The 18,283-nt window shown below is 58.8% G+C and overlaps 3 protein-coding genes across 10 annotated transcripts in view; 2 read left to right on the top strand and 1 right to left on the bottom strand.

Moving 5' to 3' along the window:
- Positions 1-8,946, top strand: part of OBSL1 (obscurin like cytoskeletal adaptor 1) — a 23,354-nt gene extending 14,408 nt beyond the window's left edge. The window contains exons 12-20 of one of the 6 annotated variants that reach the window (XM_055290754.2): positions 449-718; positions 883-1,155; positions 2,451-2,717; positions 3,495-3,607; positions 4,158-4,314; positions 4,485-4,646; positions 4,966-5,070; positions 5,386-5,655; positions 8,244-8,946. In XM_055290754.2, the coding sequence (XP_055146729.1) occupies positions 449-718; positions 883-1,155; positions 2,451-2,717; positions 3,495-3,607; positions 4,158-4,314; positions 4,485-4,646; positions 4,966-5,070; positions 5,386-5,655; positions 8,244-8,416 (1,790 nt within the window). In that variant the 3' untranslated portion in view covers positions 8,417-8,946. Of the gene's footprint in view, positions 1-448; positions 719-882; positions 1,156-2,450; positions 2,718-3,494; positions 3,608-4,157; positions 4,315-4,484; positions 4,647-4,855; positions 5,071-5,385; positions 5,656-6,340; positions 6,474-8,243 lie in introns of those variants that run through there. The other 5 variants (XM_055290752.2, XM_055290753.1, XR_010122419.1 and 2 more) reach the window with 5 other exon arrangements.
- On the bottom strand, positions 6,606-13,330 carry TMEM198 (transmembrane protein 198). 3 transcript variants are annotated; one of them, XM_055290762.2, is made up of 5 exons: positions 12,785-13,330; positions 12,268-12,472; positions 9,087-9,662; positions 7,842-8,044; positions 6,606-7,481 (listed from the first exon to the last, which is right to left on the bottom strand). In XM_055290762.2, the coding sequence occupies exons 2-5, from the start codon at positions 12,431-12,433 to the stop codon at positions 7,344-7,346; spliced, it is 1,083 nt and encodes a 360-aa protein (XP_055146737.1). In that variant the 5' UTR covers positions 12,434-12,472; positions 12,785-13,330; the 3' UTR covers positions 6,606-7,343. The 3 variants fall into 3 exon arrangements, with proteins under 3 accessions (XP_055146737.1, XP_055146738.1, XP_055146739.1); XM_055290763.2 differs by having other exon boundaries at positions 12,268-12,437; XM_055290764.2 differs by lacking the exons at positions 12,268-12,472; positions 12,785-13,330 and adding an exon at positions 10,071-10,142.
- Positions 13,284-18,215, top strand: CHPF (chondroitin polymerizing factor). Its single transcript, XM_055290758.2, has 4 exons — positions 13,284-13,937; positions 14,969-15,542; positions 16,033-16,212; positions 16,527-18,215. The coding sequence occupies exons 1-4, from the start codon at positions 13,624-13,626 to the stop codon at positions 17,784-17,786; spliced, it is 2,328 nt and encodes a 775-aa protein (XP_055146733.1). The 5' UTR covers positions 13,284-13,623; the 3' UTR covers positions 17,787-18,215.
- Positions 18,216-18,283: the final 68 nt, after the last annotated feature.

Raw genomic sequence — 18,283 nt, 5'->3', positions numbered from 1 at the left:
TGTTGAGAGCAGCATAGACCAGTGGTTAAAAGCAGGGGCTCTAGAGTCCACCCAGCCAGGTTCCAGCCTAGATTCTGTGCCTCAGTAGCTGTGTGACATTGGCCAGGTTGTTCAACCTGTCTAAGCCCCAGCTCTGAAAAGAGGAGATAGTGCTTTTCTTATAGGCCTGTTGTGACAAGTAAATGCTGTAAATAGGGTCCCTGGTAAATGATATTATTAGGGTGTCATCGAGGTGGGGTGCTAGGCTAGGATGATGAGGAACTGACTAAAAGGAGTGGCAGGGAGCTGGCTTCTTGTCCTTTGGGCCACCCGTGTGGTCAATACATAGTAGGTCCTCACAGAAGGTTTGTTAAATGACTGGGGATGAGGGCCTGTATCCTGAGGAGGGGATGAAAAGGAGAGAGGAGAAAAGACCCAGGCCAGCTCACTGCCTGACCGTGCCCCTCAGAGCCACTGCCGGTGAAGCTGGTCTCGGAGCTGACACCACTCACTGTCCACGAGGGTGATGATGCCACGTTCCGGTGTGAAGTCTCCCCACCAGATGCCGATGTCACCTGGCTGCACAATGGGGCCGTCATCACTCCAGGGCCCCAGGTGGAGATGGCCCAGAATGGTTCAAGCCACATCTTAACCTTGCGAGGCTGCCAACTGGAGGATGCGGGGACCGTGACTGTGCGGGCAGGGAGCACGGCCACAAGTGCCCGGCTCCATGTTCGAGGTTAGGTCCTGATGAGGATGAGATGCTCTGTGTCCCGTGCCTGTACTCCCAACCTGGATCCCAGCAGCCTTGCCTGTCCACCTAGGGACAGACCAGTGGGATGGAGCAAGGGGCCAGCCTCCAACCCCACCAGGCTCCATGGCCGCCTCCTTCTTCCCCACCAGAGACAGAGCTGCTGTTCCTACGGCGGTTGCAGGATGTGCGGGCAGAGGAAGGCCAGGACGTGTGTCTCGAAGTGGAGACAGGCCGAGTGGGTGCAGCAGGGGCCGTGCGCTGGGTGCGAGGTGGGCAGCCCCTGCCCCAAGACTCTCGCCTGTCCATGGCCCAGGATGGGCACATCCACCGCCTCTTCATCCATGGTGTCATACTGGCCGACCAGGGCACCTACGGCTGCGAGAGCCACCACGATCGCACCCTGGCCAGGCTCAGCGTGAGGCGTGAGTGCCCTGTCCTCTCTTAATGCATTACCCACCCTACAGCACAGCCTTTTCTGGCTGTCCTGGAGTCCCTCAGGCCCCCACCAAAGTGCCCCTCACCGCTGAGAAAAGTCACCCATGGCTGTCCCAGCAGCAGCTTGCCCAAAGCAAAACTTTTCTTTTTCTAATATTTTTTATTTACCTTAGAAGTCCATGTGGATTTTGCATTCCATTGCATATTTCCATGTTGGCTTTGCTATAAACACAAATATTCTCCAGAAAGACTTGCCATGGGCATCCTTCAGTCATGTATTCTAGGGATACACATACCCACTTAAGTAGCAGGGATGGCTGGCAAACAGCACCCCACACCTCCCACCCAAAGCTGGAGCCCTCTGTTTCCTGTGTGATCTCATGCAAGTTAACCTCTCTGAGCCAAGTCTCCTTAAAAATGGGGCTGAGACCAGGTGCAGTGGCTCACACCTATAATCCTAACACTTTGGGAGGCCAAGGCAGGAGGATCCCTTGAGGCCAGGAGTTCGAGGCCATCCTGGGCAACACAGCAAGAACCCATCTCCACAAAAAAAAAAAAAAAAAAAAAAAAAAAAAAAACTAGCCAGGCATGGTAGTTACTACGGAGGCTGAGGCAGAAGGATTGCTTGAACCCAGGAGTTTGAGGCTGTAGTGAGCTATGATCATGTCACGGCATTCCAGCCTGGGTGACAGCAAGACCCTGTCTGAAATTTTAAAAATGGGGTTGATCCCCGTCTCAAGTGTCTCTGGGAACATTAACTGAGATAACATGAAAATTCTTACACAGAGCTTGGTGAATGGTTGTCATTGGTGACACATCTCTTCTAACTTATTTCATTCAAGAAATCATCACAATAAACCTGTGTCCCAATGTTATTTACCTTGTACAGCTGGGGCAACTGGGGCCCAGAGAGGTCAGGCCATTTGCCAAAGATCACATAGCACACAAACCATGTGGTAGAGCGAGGTTCCATTCCTAGTGTGTCTGACTCCAAATTCTGTGCTCCTTCAAGTGTCACAGCACCCCTCACCCAGACTCCACCACCGCCTAACCACACTTCTCCCCCTTCCTGCGCCCTCATCTCCTAAGCCTGATACAGCCCTCCCCCCGCCAATCTGTCCACTGTGCCCCTTTCTTCCTGAACACTGGTTCTGAACTTTTTTGGTCAGGACCTTAGGTTGGGTGTTGAGGGGTGGAGGCAGGGCCAAGGGATGAGGATCGACTGCAACCCCTGCCCAGAGCTGGAGGCCTCATCCTCCCTCTCTCCATCTCCCCCGGCCAGCGAGGCAGCTGAGGGTGCTGCGGCCTCTGGAGGATGTGACCGTCAGTGAGGGGGGCAGTGCCACCTTCCAGCTGGAGCTGTCCCAGGAAGGTGTGACCGGGGAGTGGGCCCGGGGTGGAGTACGGCTGTATCCAGGGCCCAAGTGTCACATCCACTCGGAGGGCCACTGTCACCGACTGGTACTCAACGGCCTGGGCCTGGCCGACTCAGGCTGCGTCTCCTTCACGGCGGATTCCCTGCGCTGCGCAGCCAGACTCGTCGTGAGAGGTGTGGCCTCCAGGACCACAGCCTGCCTGCTGACCTGTGTGGCCCTACTTACCCCAGGCATGAATACTGACCCCCGACTCGTGTGACCCCCACTGACCATGCCTGTCTCAGTGTGGCCCTCATTGACATCCCTACCAGAGTGTGAGCCCCCTGACTCATAGGCCCTGTGTGGCCCCAGAATCCTCTGCCTGAGTGTGGCCCCTGACTGCCCAAGGCTCAGCCAACCACTGACTGCTACCGTGAGCATGCCTATGCCATTGTGGTCACTGCTGTCTGCCTGCCTACACACCACCCCACTGACCACTCTGTGACCCTACTGACTACATTGCCTGCCATGGCTCCCTCTGCCCGCCTAAGTGTGGGCCCTGTGACCACTCCAGTCCCTCGAATCCACTGACTGCCTAAGGGCGACATCACTAGCAACTCTGCTTGAGTGTGCCCCATTTTTACTTCCAGCCCCAGGATGTTCCCACTGACCACTCCACTGGCATCTCTGCTCGTTTCCCCATTGCCCTCTGGCCCCCAGCTTCTCCCCCACTGACCACCTTAAAGTGTGACTCCCAGTTGGCCACTCCTAACCCATTGGCCCTGTGGCCCTGCCCACCTCCCCCCCACCCCCACCACTGACAGATCCTTCTTGGACCACTTGTCCCAGCTCATCCCCCACTCGCTAGTGTCCTCTACTGCCCGCTGTGCCCAAGTGTATGCCCTCCTTGTCCCTGCAAGATGGGTCCCCATCCTGCTCCCTCTGCACTGTCCTCCCTCTCCCACCCCTAGAGGTCCCAGTGACCATCGTGCGGGGGCCACAGGACCTAGAGGTGACCGAGGGCGACACAGCTACGTTCGAGTGCGAGCTTTCCCAAGCTTTGGCTGATGTTACCTGGGAGAAGGTTAGATCCCAGCCCCATCCAAGCCCACTTCAATGTAACACCAACAATAATAATGCCCCAGACAGAAACAACTAATACTCCTTGAGCGGATGTGCCTGGCACTGTTTTAAGATTTGCATTATATTTAATCCCTTACTCCAAGGACGACTCTAGGAGGTAGGTCTTGTCACTGTAATACCTATCAGGAAACTGATGCTCAGTGGGAAAAATTACCTACCCAAGGGCAGACAACAGGTAGAGCCCATATTTGAATCCAGGTTTGCCTAACTCCAGAATCCGTGCCCATGTCCCCTGTGATCGATACCTGGCTCTGGGCTTCCCGAGCACCTTGGCGGCCCTAAGGTCCCCAAAGGGTGACGCTTTTTCAAAGAGGCTCCTGGCACAGCCCCAAAGGCTTGGGGACAGTCCGACCCCAGCCTGGGAACACGAGACACGCATAAACGCGCCTCGAGACCGCTTGGCATCAACAAAGGGTGTCGCCGCCTGCCAGGGCCGGGGTCGCCTGTGCCCAGCCGGGCTCGCCCCGACCCTCTGCAACTCCCGCCCCTAGGACGGGAGCGCGCTCACGTCTAGCCCGCGCCTCCGGCTCCAGGCCCTCGGCACGCGCCGCCTTCTCCAGCTGCGGCGCTGCGGCCTCTCGGACGCCGGGACCTACAGCTGCGCAGTGGGGACGGCCCGCGCCGGACCGGTCCGCCTGACCGTGCGCGGTGGGTATGGGGTGATGCGGTGGCTGGGCACTGCTTTGGGCGCGAGACTTGCGGAGCGGTCTTAACCCGACCCTGCTGACCGCGCGTGCTTCTAGAAAAGGGGCGTGGAGGGGGCGTGACCGGTACCTGCCCTCTGCCCCGCCCCGCTCACGCCCCGGGCTCCGCCCCAGAGCGTACGGTGGCGGTGCTCTCCGAGCTGCGGTCGGTGAGCGCCCGCGAAGGCGACGGCGCCACGTTCGAGTGCACCGTGTCGGAGGTCGAGACCACGGGGCGCTGGGAGCTCGGAGGCCGCCCGCTGAGACCCGGAGCCCACGTCCGCATCCGACAGGAAGGTCTGGCCTCCTGGTTACCCTTTCGGGCCCCTCGCTGCCCCGCCCGGGCTCGAACAGATCCCGCCCCACCGGGACAAGCCCCGCCCCTGGCTCGGACGGGCCCCGCCCCACGGCCCTGTGAGCCTCGTCCCCGGTCTTTCCCCCACCCCCAGCCCCGAGTCCCGGACCGCTAGTCTTCCCGCTCCGCATCCCTGTTCCGCCCACCCTAGCATACACTAACGGCGTCCGAACCGACCCAGGGGCCTGCTGCGCCCCCACCTTCGTCCCCAACGCTCCTCAGAGGTGGCTCCGGCCTCGCTAGCGACCCCCTCACCCCCAGGGAAGAAACACATTCTGGTGCTTAGCGAGCTGCGCGCCGAGGACGCCGGTGAAGTCCGCTTCCAGGCGGGGCCCGCCCAGTCCTTGGCTCTACTGGAAGTGGAGGGTAAGCACCTGGGGCGGGAGCGACAGAGAGAGTACATCCTGTCTCTCCTGCCATGGGACTGACGGACTTGGGGCTGGCCCCAAGAACGCTGCCGCTCTCTCTTCCCCTCCCCCCGAGGGGCTCTCCTGGGCCAGGTCACAGAGGGCAGCGCGTTTCCCCGGGAAGAGGAGACTTTGGGTCTGAGGTGCAAGGGAACGGACTGGTGGCATAGAGGGCTAAGGCCAGGAGTGGAGGCTTCAGGGAGGGAAGATGCATCTCTTCTTCTGGGGGCCATGCGTGTCCCTATTAACTTAAGCCCCCGCCCCCTACCCCCAGCATTGCCTCTCCAGATGTGCCGCCACCCCCCTCGCGAGAAGACCGTTCTGGTGGGCCGCCGGGCGGTGCTGGAGGTGACTGTGTCCCGCTCGGGGGGCCACGTGTGCTGGCTGCGGGAGGGGGCCGAGCTGTGCCCGGGAGATAAGTATGAGATGCGCAGCCACGGCCCCACCCACAGCCTGGTCATCCATGACGTTCGACCTGAGGACCAAGGCACCTACTGCTGCCAGGCCGGCCAGGACAGCGCCCACACACGGCTGCTGGTAGAGGGTGAGTAAAGCCAACTGGGCAGAGGCAGGAGGGTGAGGGCGCCTGGGAGCTGATGGGTTAAGCCACACCTATGGGAGGCTTTCTAGGACTTGGGGTGGCAACGGGTCCTGGGATACGTAGGAGGTGGGGATGGGGGAGGGGAGGGGTAGAGCACACCCAGGGCTGGAAAGCCCTGGAACTGCTTGGCTCAGATCAGCTGCTCCTGGTCAGCTGTTCCCACCTTTCTACGCCCCTTCTTGCCAGGCTTCTCCTCTCTCCTGCCACTGGACCATGTTTGTCTCTCTTGAACAGCCCTGTTTCTACCAGTTCCTTTCCTCCCCACTTCACCAACACTGCCTTCCTCCAGCCTGTCCCTTCTCCCTCCTGCCCTCTGCCCAGCTTGCCTCTGCCCATCTCAGCAAGTTCCATGTCAGCCTTGGCAGAAGCCTCTTTCTTTCCTCTTCCACATAGGAGACATGCCACCTTCTATCCCAAATCCCAGCATTCCCTTCAGGTGCTGCGCTGTGCCCCACCCCTAGCTGACCCCCACCTTCCTGCCACCAAGACAGCCCTGACCAAGACCCAGAAAGGGTAGGGCAGAGCCTGGGGGCCCAGCTCTTCCTGTACTGGTGTCCAGGCTCTGCCAGGGGAGAGGAAGGTGGTACCCACTCTCTCCCCAGCCCCATGTGGAGTCATTCCTCTACAGGTAACTAGGAGGACCTAACCAGGCCAGGCGGGTGCCCTTGGACAGCTTGGAAGGCGTTTGCCCTTACCCTGGGCAGGGGTAGAGAGACAAGGAAACCAGAGGTGTCAGGAAACAATAAAAGTGCTACAGCTCATTTCCTTGCCTCTCTGAGTGATGTGGGAGGGCAGACCTTGCCTGGAGCCCTTGTGCAGTGAATGACACTGGGGACCAAGGGCTGTAGTGCTTGTACCTGGCCTGTGAAAGTGCCAGCCACCAAAGACCACCATTCCTGGCAGAGGCCACGCAGTTTGGCACATTTATAAAAGATGTAAAACAGAGTGGGGTGGGGGAGACAGAAGCATGAGGTGTCCAGGTTGGTATGACAGACACCAGACATGCACCGTGCATTTAAACCCCTCCCCAACTCCCTTCCCAACCCAGCCCAGAGCAGCACCCCCCACCCCCATCTCCTGCCACTGCCCTCAGGCTGGTGGCTTTGCAGAGGCCAGGGGACCAGGGTGAGGGGTGCTACAGTTTGCCCCATAGACAAGGACAAGAACCCTTAGATGAGTCTGGCTGGGAGGCAGGGCGATGGGAAGGAAGGTAGCCCCTCCGCGGAGACATGCAGGAGGTGGCCCATGGGACCCCAGCAGGGGGTGAGGAGGTGGGGCTGAGCCTGGAGAAACCCTACCAGTCAGAAATCTAAGGCAAGGGTCCCAGCGTCCACTCCAAGCCCGCCCACCCCCACACATACACACAGACACACGGGCAACACACTCACAACCCTGAGCACACCCCAGTGGGGTTCACACCCCGAGTTCCTCAGGAGCCTCTTGGGAGCTTGGGAGGGGGCTTTCCTCTCAGGCCAAGACTCGCCTGAGACAATCCTCCCTTCTAGTGACCAGGCCAGCCCTCTCCAGGCTGGGGAGAGGGACAGCCAAAGCCAGGAGGCTGAGTGGCAGCCTAGCAGGCCTCCTCGAGCTGGCAGAGCTGGTGACTGCAGGGTCTAGACAGGCAGATATGGCTATACCCGCACCGGGGGGCCTGAGCAGGCTGTCAGAGGGCCCCGGGACCCACACTCATAGTCCGCATCTGTGGGTGAGGCCATGAAGGAGCTCAGGGAGCTCCCAGTCTGCCGGTCTCGGAAGCTCTGGATATAGCTCTGTGGGGGAGCAAACATAGGTGTGAGTCCCACCGCAGAATCCTGCCCTAAAAGCCACCTCTTCCTGAATTCCCACAAGCCTGACACTTCTATAGACTGCCATAGACCGAGTCCACAGCCCTGAGACCCCACCACATACCATATCCCACTTAAAACCCATTCTCAGGTACCTTCCCCCAATCCCCCCGCCAGCTGGACCCGCCAAGCCCCTGGTGCATGGGCTCCAATGCATGGACAAACAGTCCATGGACAAACAGACCTTCTAGATTAGCAACCAGCCAGTGGGGAAAGCCCAGTCCTGTTTGGACAGAGTTTCCACACTTCCTTCTCATTCTGGCAGGATGGGCTCAGGGAGCTCACCGGGGAGAGGACGTCTCCATTGAAGCGTTTGATGGGCACTGGCCTGCGCCGATAAGCAGGGTCTGGTGGCCCAGGCCTGGGAGGAGCCCGGGGACCTCTGGGGGGAGCCCGAGGAGGTCTCTTTTTCCGCCTTTTCTCCTTGCAGTCTTCCTGCTGCCGAATCCGCATCAGTTGCACGCGTCGGCGCTGCCGGCTGATGACCACTGTGGTGGGATGGGTAGAGAAGGAACTCAGAGGACTGTGCGCCTTATTTCCCCTGAGCCCTCCCTCTCTCTTCCCACCTGGGGCTCTAGGCTTCCAGATTCCTCTTGTCCATAACCTCTTACTCCCACCCTGTCACTTCTTTTCCTGGTCTCCTACCTCTCAGAGGGGACTTCCCGCTGTTGTTCTTTTCTTCCATAGGTCTTTATGGAAGATTCCTAGGCTTCCAGGTACTGCCTTCCAGGCTGTCATCCCTCTCCCAGTCACCTAGGCCAGCCATCATCATCTTTCCACTGGACAATCACAGCTGCTGCTTCACTGGTTTCCCCCACACTTGCTCCCTCCAGTGCTTTCTACACTCGGCAGCAGAATGAGCATCCCAAAAGCTAAATTATATTCTATCCTCCCCTACTTTAAACCCTCCAGTGGTGTCTCACTGCCCTTCTAATAAAATGTGGAGTGCTGCCTATGACCCAGAGGGTCCATGCAATCACCCTGGCTCCCACACCTCACCTCCCATACTCCTGCCCCACTTCCTCAAGCAAGCTGAGCTCATTCCTTCTCAGGGTCCCTGCCCTTGCTGTTCCCTCTTCTCTAGCTCTTTGCATGGCCGGCCCCTTAGCCTTCAAGTGCCTGCTTACATACCACCTCCTTCAAGCAGCCTTCCCTGACCACCCTAACTAATAGCTTCCATAGGTCACATTATCCTGCACAATGTCTCTGTCATATCACTCTACACAACTGGAATCATGTTGTTTGTTTGCATCTCTGTTTTCTGTCTCCTGCCTGCCTTGAATGTATACCCGTAAGGACAGGAACCTTGTCTATGTTATCTCTGCTGTATCCCTGGTGCCTGGAATGGGGTGGAGCCCACACTCCATATGTTGTTGTGGAATGAATGATGGCACCTGGACCCTGAGCAGGTCAGCTGTCTACCGCCATCAAGACCTTCTGCTGCTGTCCCCCACTCCCCAGTCACTCGGCCCCCAACCCATCCCTGACCACCCACTCCTCTCATGTCCACCTTGGCCTGTGCCCGCTTACCTTCCGTGTGGGAGTCTCCCTCAGCTGTCACCCTCCACTGCACCAGAACGCCCATCAGGCTGAGCAGGGGCCAGAGTGCCAGCAGGGCCCAGCTTCGCCAGCAGAGTGGGGGCACAGGAGCGGCCCGGAGTCGCTCCACCACGTAGCGCCCCAGCAGTAGCAGCTCGGCAAAGTAGTCAGCGGCAGTGGCGATGAGTGCAGCACCAGTCACGGCGGTGGCCAGGGTGGTGAGTGGGCGGGGCCAGCGCAGAGTGAGCAGGGCACAGAGCAGGCCGCCCCCCAGCAGCAGCCCCAGTGGACCCCACACGGAGCCTGGCTGGTAGTAGGGTGCGGAGCCCAGCAGGGCAGCAGCTGCGAGCAGCAGGCCGAGCAGCAGCCCCACCAGGAAGAGGCCCACGCTGCGCACTAGCATGGCCACCAGCCCGCAGAGCAGCCCGATGCCCAGAGCGATGCCCGCGCTCGCCCCAGCACTCAGCTGTGTCTCTAGCACCCGCTCTCGGTAGCACAGGAGGAAGATGACCACCGAGCCAAACAGCAACCCAGTGAGGAAGAGCACTGCCTTGAAGCAGCGGTAACCTGGAGGGGAACAGGGGCTAGTGAGGGGCCAAAATGAGGGCACCAGGCTGGAGGGAGCAGGTCTCAGGGGTCAAGGACATGGGATCCCAGGGGAACCAGAGAGAAAGACACTAAGATCAGAGAATTAAGGGTCACTGGGGTCATGAAGGCATCAGTGATGGGGCCATTGAGTTCAGGGGAGGTTAGAGAGATATGGCTGTTGGCAGTCAATGGGAAGGCAAACATAACCATTGAGATCATGAGGGTTGATGTATTTGAGGATCACAGGAGTTAGGATAAATCTTTTGAGTCAAGAGTGAATTCGTGCATTGGTGTCTTTGGGATCATAGGAGTCAGAGAGATAAGTCACTGGGGTCCCAAGGGGATCAGCAAAAGAGTCATTGGGGTCTTTGAGAAGGGATTACTCACAGAGATGAGGTATTTGGAAATCGTAATAAACTCGAGGGCCAGGCGTGGTGGCAGCACTATGGGAGGCCGACGTGGGTGAATCACGAGGTCAGGAGTTTGAGACCAGCCTGACCAACATGGTGAAACCACGTCTCTACTAAAAATACAAAAAATTAGCCGGGCATGGTGGCGCGCACCTGTAATCCCAGCTACTCAGGAGGCTGAGGCAGAAGAATCGCTTGAACCCAGGAGGCAGAGGTTGCAGTGCACCAAGATCGCACCATTGCATTCCAGCCTGGGTGACAGAGAGAGACTCTGTCTGAAAAAAAAAAACTTTCAGAGGTGAGGGTCACACAGGTTCAGAAAGATGAGTCTTTGGGGGTCACAGGGCTTCAGAGATACGGCACCACTGAAAGGTTACAAAGAGGACAGAGTAGCAGCATTACTGGGGAGTTGTCCCAGAAAATGAGGTATTTGTAGGTTAGGGAGATTGACAGAAATAGAATCATCGAGAGTATAAAACGATTTGCAAGAGAGGAACACCGAGACCAAAACAAGGAATTACTGGGATCACAGTATGGGGAGGGGTGATCAGATGATGAGGTTATAGGAATTAGAAAGGAGTAATCACGTATCACAACTAGGAGTAATACAGGGGGTCAGAGAGATGGAAGGTAATGACATAACTGGAGGTGAGGGGAGGTGGAGGTCACTAAGGCTTACATGAGGTCACACAGAATCAAAGAGAAGGAAATAGTGTTTGTGGAGTTTCAGAAATAAGGAGGTTATAGGGCCATTAGGCCCATTAGAGATACCTGAAAGGGTGAGGGAAGTGGAGACTGAATAGTTGGAAAGATAGAAATCAAGAGATGGGGGTCAAGGAGTCAGGGAGAGCCAAAGAGAAAGATAACAGAGGAGAGTCACTTCCAGGAGTCGGGGGGAGTATGAGAGTCCAGGAGGCTCCATGATCAGAGAGAGGAGTAGGGGGTGGACAAGGGCTCAGAGTCCATGAGCCTGGGAGTAGTGACATCCAAGAGGGGTAGGATGTCAGGAAGCCCAAGAGAGGGAATATGAGGCTGCACTGAGCAACATGCAGAGGGAGTGGGTACAGATATGGAGGGGGTGAGGTGATACAGAATCCTCGGAGGCCCAGAACGTGTCCTGAACCCTTGCGGGGGGCACTTCCTCCTGCCTACTCTTCAGTTGTTCAGCCTAGAGTTTGGGGGAGGAATGGGAGGGACCATCTGGCTCCCAACCCTGTCTACCCACCCATTGTAGGGGGAGGCTGCAGAACACAAGTCTTGCACTACCTCTGCCCAACCTGGAACCCCAGCCCCCAAGCCTCATTTGCCCCCACTGGTCCCACTCACCTATAATTCTCCTCCCGGAGGCTTTCCTTGGGCCCCCAGCCTATAGAGCTCACTCTGCTCTCTGAAGTTCTGCAACTCTTGCTCCAAAGCCACTGGTCACTTACTCCCATTACACTGGGCCACTAGCCCATCTGGCACCTTTATGCATATTAGAAAAAGGTGTGCCTTTCTCTAGGCAAAGCAGCTTTGTGCCAAGGCCCAGAGTTTGTCAGGTAGAGCATGAGCTGGACTTTAGCCCCCACTTGCCCACTCAGCTGAGCTCGCTTATTTAGTACCCGTCCCGTACAAGTATTCACAGCAGCTCTGATTACCAGAGCCTGCCTTGTAGGCTGGATGGATGTGTGTGACCACCATCCAGCCCACTCTAATATGTATCCCAGGTGTAAATGCTCCAGGGAGTCTCCTCCCTGTCAGACAATACGCCCTGTGGTAAGGGACCATGTGTAATAACCCTGCTAAGCGTTTTCAGTGGCTACCTAGCACAGTTACCCAAACACATCCTCACAATAGCTACTATTTATTGAATGCTTACTAATTATAACACTACATGAGACAAATATTGTAATCATTGTTCAGATGAGAAAACTGAGGCTCAGACAGATTAATGTGTCCAAGACATCACAATTAGTAACTGCAAAGCTAAGTAAATTCAAACTCAGGTGTGCTTAATCCAAAAACCTGTGTTTCCTATAATCTAGAGTCTAGACAATCTATAAATGTGTGGGATGAAAGAAAAGGAAGAATTATTCATGATGGTAGAGGGATTCAGAGAAGACTTGGGGGGGGGCAGAAAAAGAACTCGGGGAAACACTGGGGAGCCCAGGTGAGGGATGAGATGGGGATCTCACCGAAGAAGCAGTAGACGACTCCAAACAAACAGCACATGATGCAGACGAGGGCCGGCAGTGCCTGGTACCTGCGCTCCAGGGGCTGTTCACAAGGTGCACCCCAGAAGGCATCATCTGGCTCAGGGGGCAGCAGCTGGAACCGCAGTGTTGCCACAGTCCCCGGCATAGTGCTGGGAATAGAAGGGAGTCACCCTCCCAACTTAACCTGACAGAGGGAAAGTTGGGGTCACGGAGGAGTCCTGGGTCCTCACCAGGATGGGGGTGGGAGAGGGATTGGGAGAACTCAGCAAGGACAGTGGACAAAGGAGTGGTATCCACATTTGTGCAGCTCTGGAAGCATCTCTGGAGTGGGGAGCAAAGACAAAGGGAAACAAAAGTGCCTGGCTAGTGGAGGCTGGGATGAAGTTAAAAGAGGGACGGGAGTCAGGGGGGATGAAGGGAGCGTGCTGCCAGTGAGAAGGAGGCAGCCAAGAGATTCATCTGTGGGCGGCTCAATATGGGATTGTCCAAGATTTACCTGGGCTGGAGGCGACCTGAGCTTCTGAGTGAAAGAGGCTGTGCAGAGGCCCGAGGGGCCGGGGTTGCGGGGCGCCAGAGGCTCCAACTGACTGGGGTCCAGGGAAAGTCCGTCGTGCAAGGAAGGGGGCTGCTGGGCCGGAGAGAATGGTGTCGGCGCGGTGGCGGCGCCGCTCCACCTCCAACACCGGCTGGCACTCCAGTCCTGCTGCGTCCGGGAACTCAGGCTCGGCCTGGGGAAGGGGAAGGCGCAGGAGCCGGGGCTCGGGCCGCCCCAGAACCGCGGCCCCATGCCCTGAGCCCGCCCGCGGCCTTTGGTGCTGATGGACAGCTCCGGCCTCTGCTCCTGACGTCACTCAGGGCGCACCATCCAGGCAGGGGCGGGCTGCTTCTGACGTCACCTGGGACGCACCAACCAAGCCGCGGGAGGCAGGGGACTCCGCCCCCAGCGTCTCCCTCTCCCGCACTGAGGAGGGGGCACTTCCGGGGGCCCTTCCCCTTTAACCTCCCCCTTCTCCTCCCTCTCCGGTAGCGGGAGCCCGAGACCCCACCCCGGGGGCGGGGCCCTTGCAGTGACACGTCGGACAGCTGCGGCCGCGGCTGAGGCTCCAGTGCAGAGCGCAAGAACCCTGCGCAGCCCAGAGCAGCTGCTGGAGGGGAATCGAGGCGCGGCTCCGGGGATTCGGCTCGGGCCGCTGGCTCTGCTCTGCGGGGAGGGAGCGGGCCCGCCCGCGGGGCCCGAGCCCTCCGGATCCGCCCCCTCCCCGGTCCCGCCCCCTCGGAGCCTCCTCTGGCTGTTCTGGGGCTTCGCCGGGGCCCGGGACCCGCGGTCCGGGCGCCATGCGGGCATCGCTGCTGCTGTCGGTGCTGCGGCCCGCAGGGCCCGTGGCCGTGGGCATCTCCCTGGGCTTCACCCTGAGCCTGCTCAGCGTCACCTGGGTGGAGGAGCCATGCGGCCCAGGCCCGCCCCAACCTGGAGACTCTGAGCTGCCGCCGCGCGGCAACACCAACGCGGCGCGCCGACCCAACTCGGTGCAGCCCGGAGCGGAGCGCGAGAAGCCCGGGGCCGGCGAAGGCGCCGGGGAGAATTGGGAGCCGCGCGTCTTGCCCTACCACCCCGCACAGCCCGGCCAGGCCGCCAAAAAGGCCGTCAGGTAGTGATCGGCTGCGCCCGCTCCACCCCCTGGGCAGCGGCCGGGACGCGCGCGGGGAAGTCGCCCGGGCCCGGGTCGGGCTCCGGAAGGAAGGGGCTGGCGAGCCAGGAAGTCTTTGGGCCCCGATAACTTCCGATGGCCCTGCCTTCCCGAGAGCCGTGGGGCCAGTCCGAGACTTTATCTGGGCCCTATCCCGGCCTGGGCTGAACTTGCTGGCCTGTGTCCTAAACCGGCTCGACCCGATGGCTCCCCAGAGATCCTACTAGCTCCCTGGCTGAGCTGCTGGTGTTAGAGAAATGACTTGTATATAGGGTGAGTGTATAGAGACAGGGAAAGAGAAAGGCGAGAACTAGGATTTACCTGGATCTCTTGTTCCTGAGTGGGTTACAAGGGCCACCTCAGGGTGAGATGGGGGAGGCAGGAATGTACCCATATCATTAATGTCTCTGCTGATGAGTTGAAATAATTTCTAAGTAACATTGGGATCAAATGCTGGTTCTGCAATTTACCTTCTGCCTTACCAGAGGTAAGTTCCTAGAGCACCTGAGTTCAGTTTGCCCCTCCCCGCAAAAACACTCAGTACACTCTTATGCCAAACGTTCCTTTATATCATTTATGTGCGGCATTTGTGGCATAATGGCATATTTATATAGAAATGAGTAGATACATGGTGTGTCCAGCGTTTGGCTGGGTGCTTTAAACAGATATAATCAGTCCCATTTTACAGATGGCTCAGGTTAAATAACATGCTCAAGGACATAACTACTAAGTAGCGAACCCCGGAGTCAGACCCACAGTATCTCTCTCCTATCTGGGTGGATATTACCATCTCCCAAATGCAAAGCACTACCTGGGTAAGACCATTTCGTTTAAATCCTCATGACCTCTGGGAGAGAGGGTTTATTCTTAACCTATTCATAGGTGAGAAAACAGATGCAGAGAAGACGCGACGTGCCGAAGTCTGTGCTGACCACCCCCCCACCCCCCGCCCCGTTGTCTTTTTGATAAGCTTGTGCCATCTCCTCCCCTAGGACCCGCTACATCAGCACGGAGCTGGGCATCAGGCAGAGGCTGCTTGTGGCGGTGCTGACCTCTCAGGCCACGCTGCCCACGCTGGGCGTGGCCGTGAACCGCACCCTGGGGCACCGGCTGGAGCGTGTGGTGTTCCTGACGGGCGCACGGGGCCGCCGGGCCCCACCTGGCATGGCGGTGGTGACGCTGGGCGAGGAGCGACCCATCGGGCACCTGCACCTGGCGCTGCGCCACCTGCTGGAGCAGCACGGCGACGACTTTGACTGGTTCTTCCTGGTGCCTGACACCACCTACACCGAGGCGCACGGCCTGGCACGCCTAACTGGCCACCTCAGCCTGGCCTCCGCCGCCCACCTGTACCTGGGCCGGCCCCAGGACTTCATCGGCGGAGAGCCCACCCCCGGCCGCTACTGCCACGGAGGCTTTGGGGTGCTGCTCTCGCGCATGCTGCTGCAGCAACTGCGCCCCCACCTGGAAGGCTGCCGCAACGACATCGTCAGTGCGCGCCCTGACGAGTGGCTGGGTCGCTGCATTCTCGATGCCACTGGGGTGGGCTGCACTGGTGACCACGAGGTGGGATGATAAGCTATCCCACTGATACCTCCTTGTCATGTTCAAATCCCTCTGAGAGGCAAAGGGATGGTGGAGATACAGGCCTGGTTTTCCATGCCAATTCGGACATTTATTTTCTATCCCTGTGACCCCCGGTAAATTACTAAATATCCTGGGCTTCAGTATCTTCCTCTGTGCCAATGGAAATAATTATTGCTCGAGGTTGTTACAGGGATTAGAGAAAATAAGGGAGCCTTGTACATAATAGGCATTTGATGTTAGTTACTCTTTTAGCCCTTGGACAGCTCTGAGACAGGAGGCATGCCCATTTCTCAGATGAGCCAGCAGAGGCATGCTGAAGGTCACACAGACTCACAACTGGTCAAGGTAGACTTAAACCCTCAGACTGCAGGTCCACAACAGGTCATAGGCTGAGGAGATGAGACACTCACTATGAGACAATGGAAGACAGTGCCAGCTCATCACAGATCCCTTCCCTTCCTCTCCCCAGGGGGTGCACTATAGCCATCTGGAGCTGAGCCCTGGGGAGCCAGTGCAGGAGGGGGACCCTCGTTTCCGAAGTGCCCTGACAGCCCACCCTGTGCGTGACCCTGTGCACATGTACCAGCTGCACAAGGCTTTCGCCCGAGCTGAACTGGAACGCACGTACCAGGAGATCCAGGAGTTACAGGTATGGTCTAGGTCTGGGGGTGGCAGAGTGAGGGGGACAGGATCTGAGAGGTCACAGAGATCCCAGAGAAATGAGAAGTTATAACTAGAATCACAGAACAAAACTACTTCCCAGCCCTTGCCTGTTTCTACATTCTCTGATGAGCCTCCAGGCTGTCTATGCTGGGGAAAAGATAGGTATGGGCCCTGGGTGGGCAGAGGTTGGCAGGGGACGAGGGGCCCATCCTGAGTGGCACCTGCTGCCTACCCAGTCCCCCAGCTGTGTGCTGCTCCCTCTGGTCTGTCCCTTGCCCATGGCCTGTTTCTCTGATCCAGTGGGAGATCCAGAATACCAGCCATCTGGCCGTTGATGGGGACCGGGCAGCTGCCTGGCCTGTGGGCATTCCAGCACCATCCCGCCCGGCCTCCCGCTTTGAGGTGCTGCGCTGGGACTACTTCACGGAGCAGCATGCTTTCTCCTGCGCTGATGGCTCACCCCGCTGCCCACTGCGTGGGGCTGACCGGGCTGATGTGGCCGATGTTCTGGGGACAGCTCTAGAGGAGCTCAACCGCCGCTACCACCCGGCCTTGCGGCTCCAGAAGCAGCAGCTGGTGAATGGCTACCGACGCTTTGATCCAGCCCGGGGTATGGAATACATGCTGGATTTGCAGCTGGAGGCACTGACCCCCCAGGGAGGCCGCCGGCCCCTCACTCGCCGAGTGCAGCTGCTCCGGCCGCTGAGCCGCGTGGAGATCTTGCCTGTGCCCTATGTCACTGAGGCCTCGCGTCTCACTGTGCTGCTGCCTCTAGCTGCAGCTGAGCGTGACCTGGCCCCTGGCTTCCTGGAGGCCTTTGCCACTGCAGCACTGGAGCCTGGTGATGCTGCGGCAGCCCTGACCCTGCTGCTACTGTATGAGCCGCGCCAGGCCCAGCGCGCGGCCCACGCAGATGTCTTCGCACCTGTCAAGGCCCACGTGGCAGAGCTGGAGCGGCGTTTCCCCAGCGCCCGGGTGCCATGGCTCAGTGTGCAGACAGCCGCACCCTCACCACTGCGCCTCATGGATCTACTCTCCAAGAAGCACCCACTGGACACACTGTTCCTGCTGGCCGGGCCAGACACGGTGCTCACGCCTGACTTCCTGAACCGCTGCCGCATGCATGCCATCTCCGGCTGGCAGGCCTTCTTTCCCATGCACTTCCAAGCCTTCCACCCAGCTGTGGCCCCACCACAAGGGCCTGGGCCCCCAGAGCTGGGCCGTGACACTGGCCACTTTGATCGCCAGGCAGCCAGCGAGGCCTGCTTCTACAACTCCGATTACGTGGCAGCCCGTGGGCGCCTGGCGGCAGCCTCAGAACAAGAAGAGGAGCTGCTGGAGAGCCTGGACGTGTACGAGCTGTTCCTCCACTTCTCCAGTCTGCATGTGCTGCGGGCGGTGGAGCCGGCGCTGCTGCAGCGCTACCGGGCCCAGACGTGCAGTGCAAGGCTCAGTGAGGACCTGTACCACCGCTGCCGCCAGAGTGTGCTTGAGGGCCTCGGCTCCCGAACCCAGCTGGCCATGCTACTCTTTGAGCAGGAGCAGGGCAACAGCACCTGACCCCACCCTGTCCCCGTGGGCCGTGACATGGCCACACCCCACCCCACTCCTCCCCCAAAACCAGAGCCACCTGCCAGCCTCGCTGGGCAGGGCTGGCCGTAGCCAGACCCCAAGCTGGCCCACTGGTCCCCTCTCTGGCTTTGTGGGTCCCTGGGCTCTGGACAAGCACTGGGGGAGGTACCCCCAGAGCCACCCCCTTCTCGTCCCAAACCCAGTTTCCCTGCCCCCTGACGCTGCTGATTCGGGCTGTGGCCTCCACGTATTTATGCAGTACAGTCTGCCTGACGCCAGCCCTGCCTCTGGGCCCTGGGGGCTGGGCTGTAGATGAGTTGTTGGGGAAGCGGGGAGCTGAGGAGGGGGCATCTCCCAACTTCTCCCTTTTGGACCCTGCCGAAGCTCCCTGCCTTTAATAAACTGGCCAAGTGTGGACTCGTGATTCAGAGGTTTTGAAAGGGTAGGCAGGCGTGGGGGAGGGAGGACTGGCTGAGCACCGCAGG

Source organism: Symphalangus syndactylus, chromosome 8 (genome assembly GCF_028878055.3).
Source record: "Symphalangus syndactylus isolate Jambi chromosome 8, NHGRI_mSymSyn1-v2.1_pri, whole genome shotgun sequence".
Classification (NCBI taxonomy): Eukaryota; Metazoa; Chordata; class Mammalia; order Primates; family Hylobatidae; genus Symphalangus; species Symphalangus syndactylus.
The sequence above is the reverse complement of the archived record's forward strand: the minus strand, read 5'-3'. Positions and strand labels throughout refer to the sequence as shown.

Coding starts and splice junctions, on each gene's coding strand:
- TMEM198 (XM_055290762.2), bottom strand. CDS start 12,433: ATGCCGGGGACTGTGGCAACACTGCGGTTCCAGCTGCTGCCCCCTGAG. Junction 9,663..12,267: donor AGTCGTCTACTGCTTCTTCG/GTGAGATCCCCA, acceptor GTTCCCCTCCAG/GTTACCGCTGCTTCAAGGCA. Junction 7,482..7,841: donor ATGGAGACGTCCTCTCCCCG/GTGAGCTCCCTG, acceptor GCTCCCCCACAG/AGCTATATCCAGAGCTTCCG.
- CHPF (XM_055290758.2), top strand. CDS start 13,624: ATGCGGGCATCGCTGCTGCTGTCGGTGCTGCGGCCCGCAGGGCCCGTG. Junction 15,543..16,032: donor GCTGCACTGGTGACCACGAG/GTGGGATGATAA, acceptor TCCTCTCCCCAG/GGGGTGCACTATAGCCATCT. Junction 16,213..16,526: donor AGGAGATCCAGGAGTTACAG/GTATGGTCTAGG, acceptor TCTCTGATCCAG/TGGGAGATCCAGAATACCAG.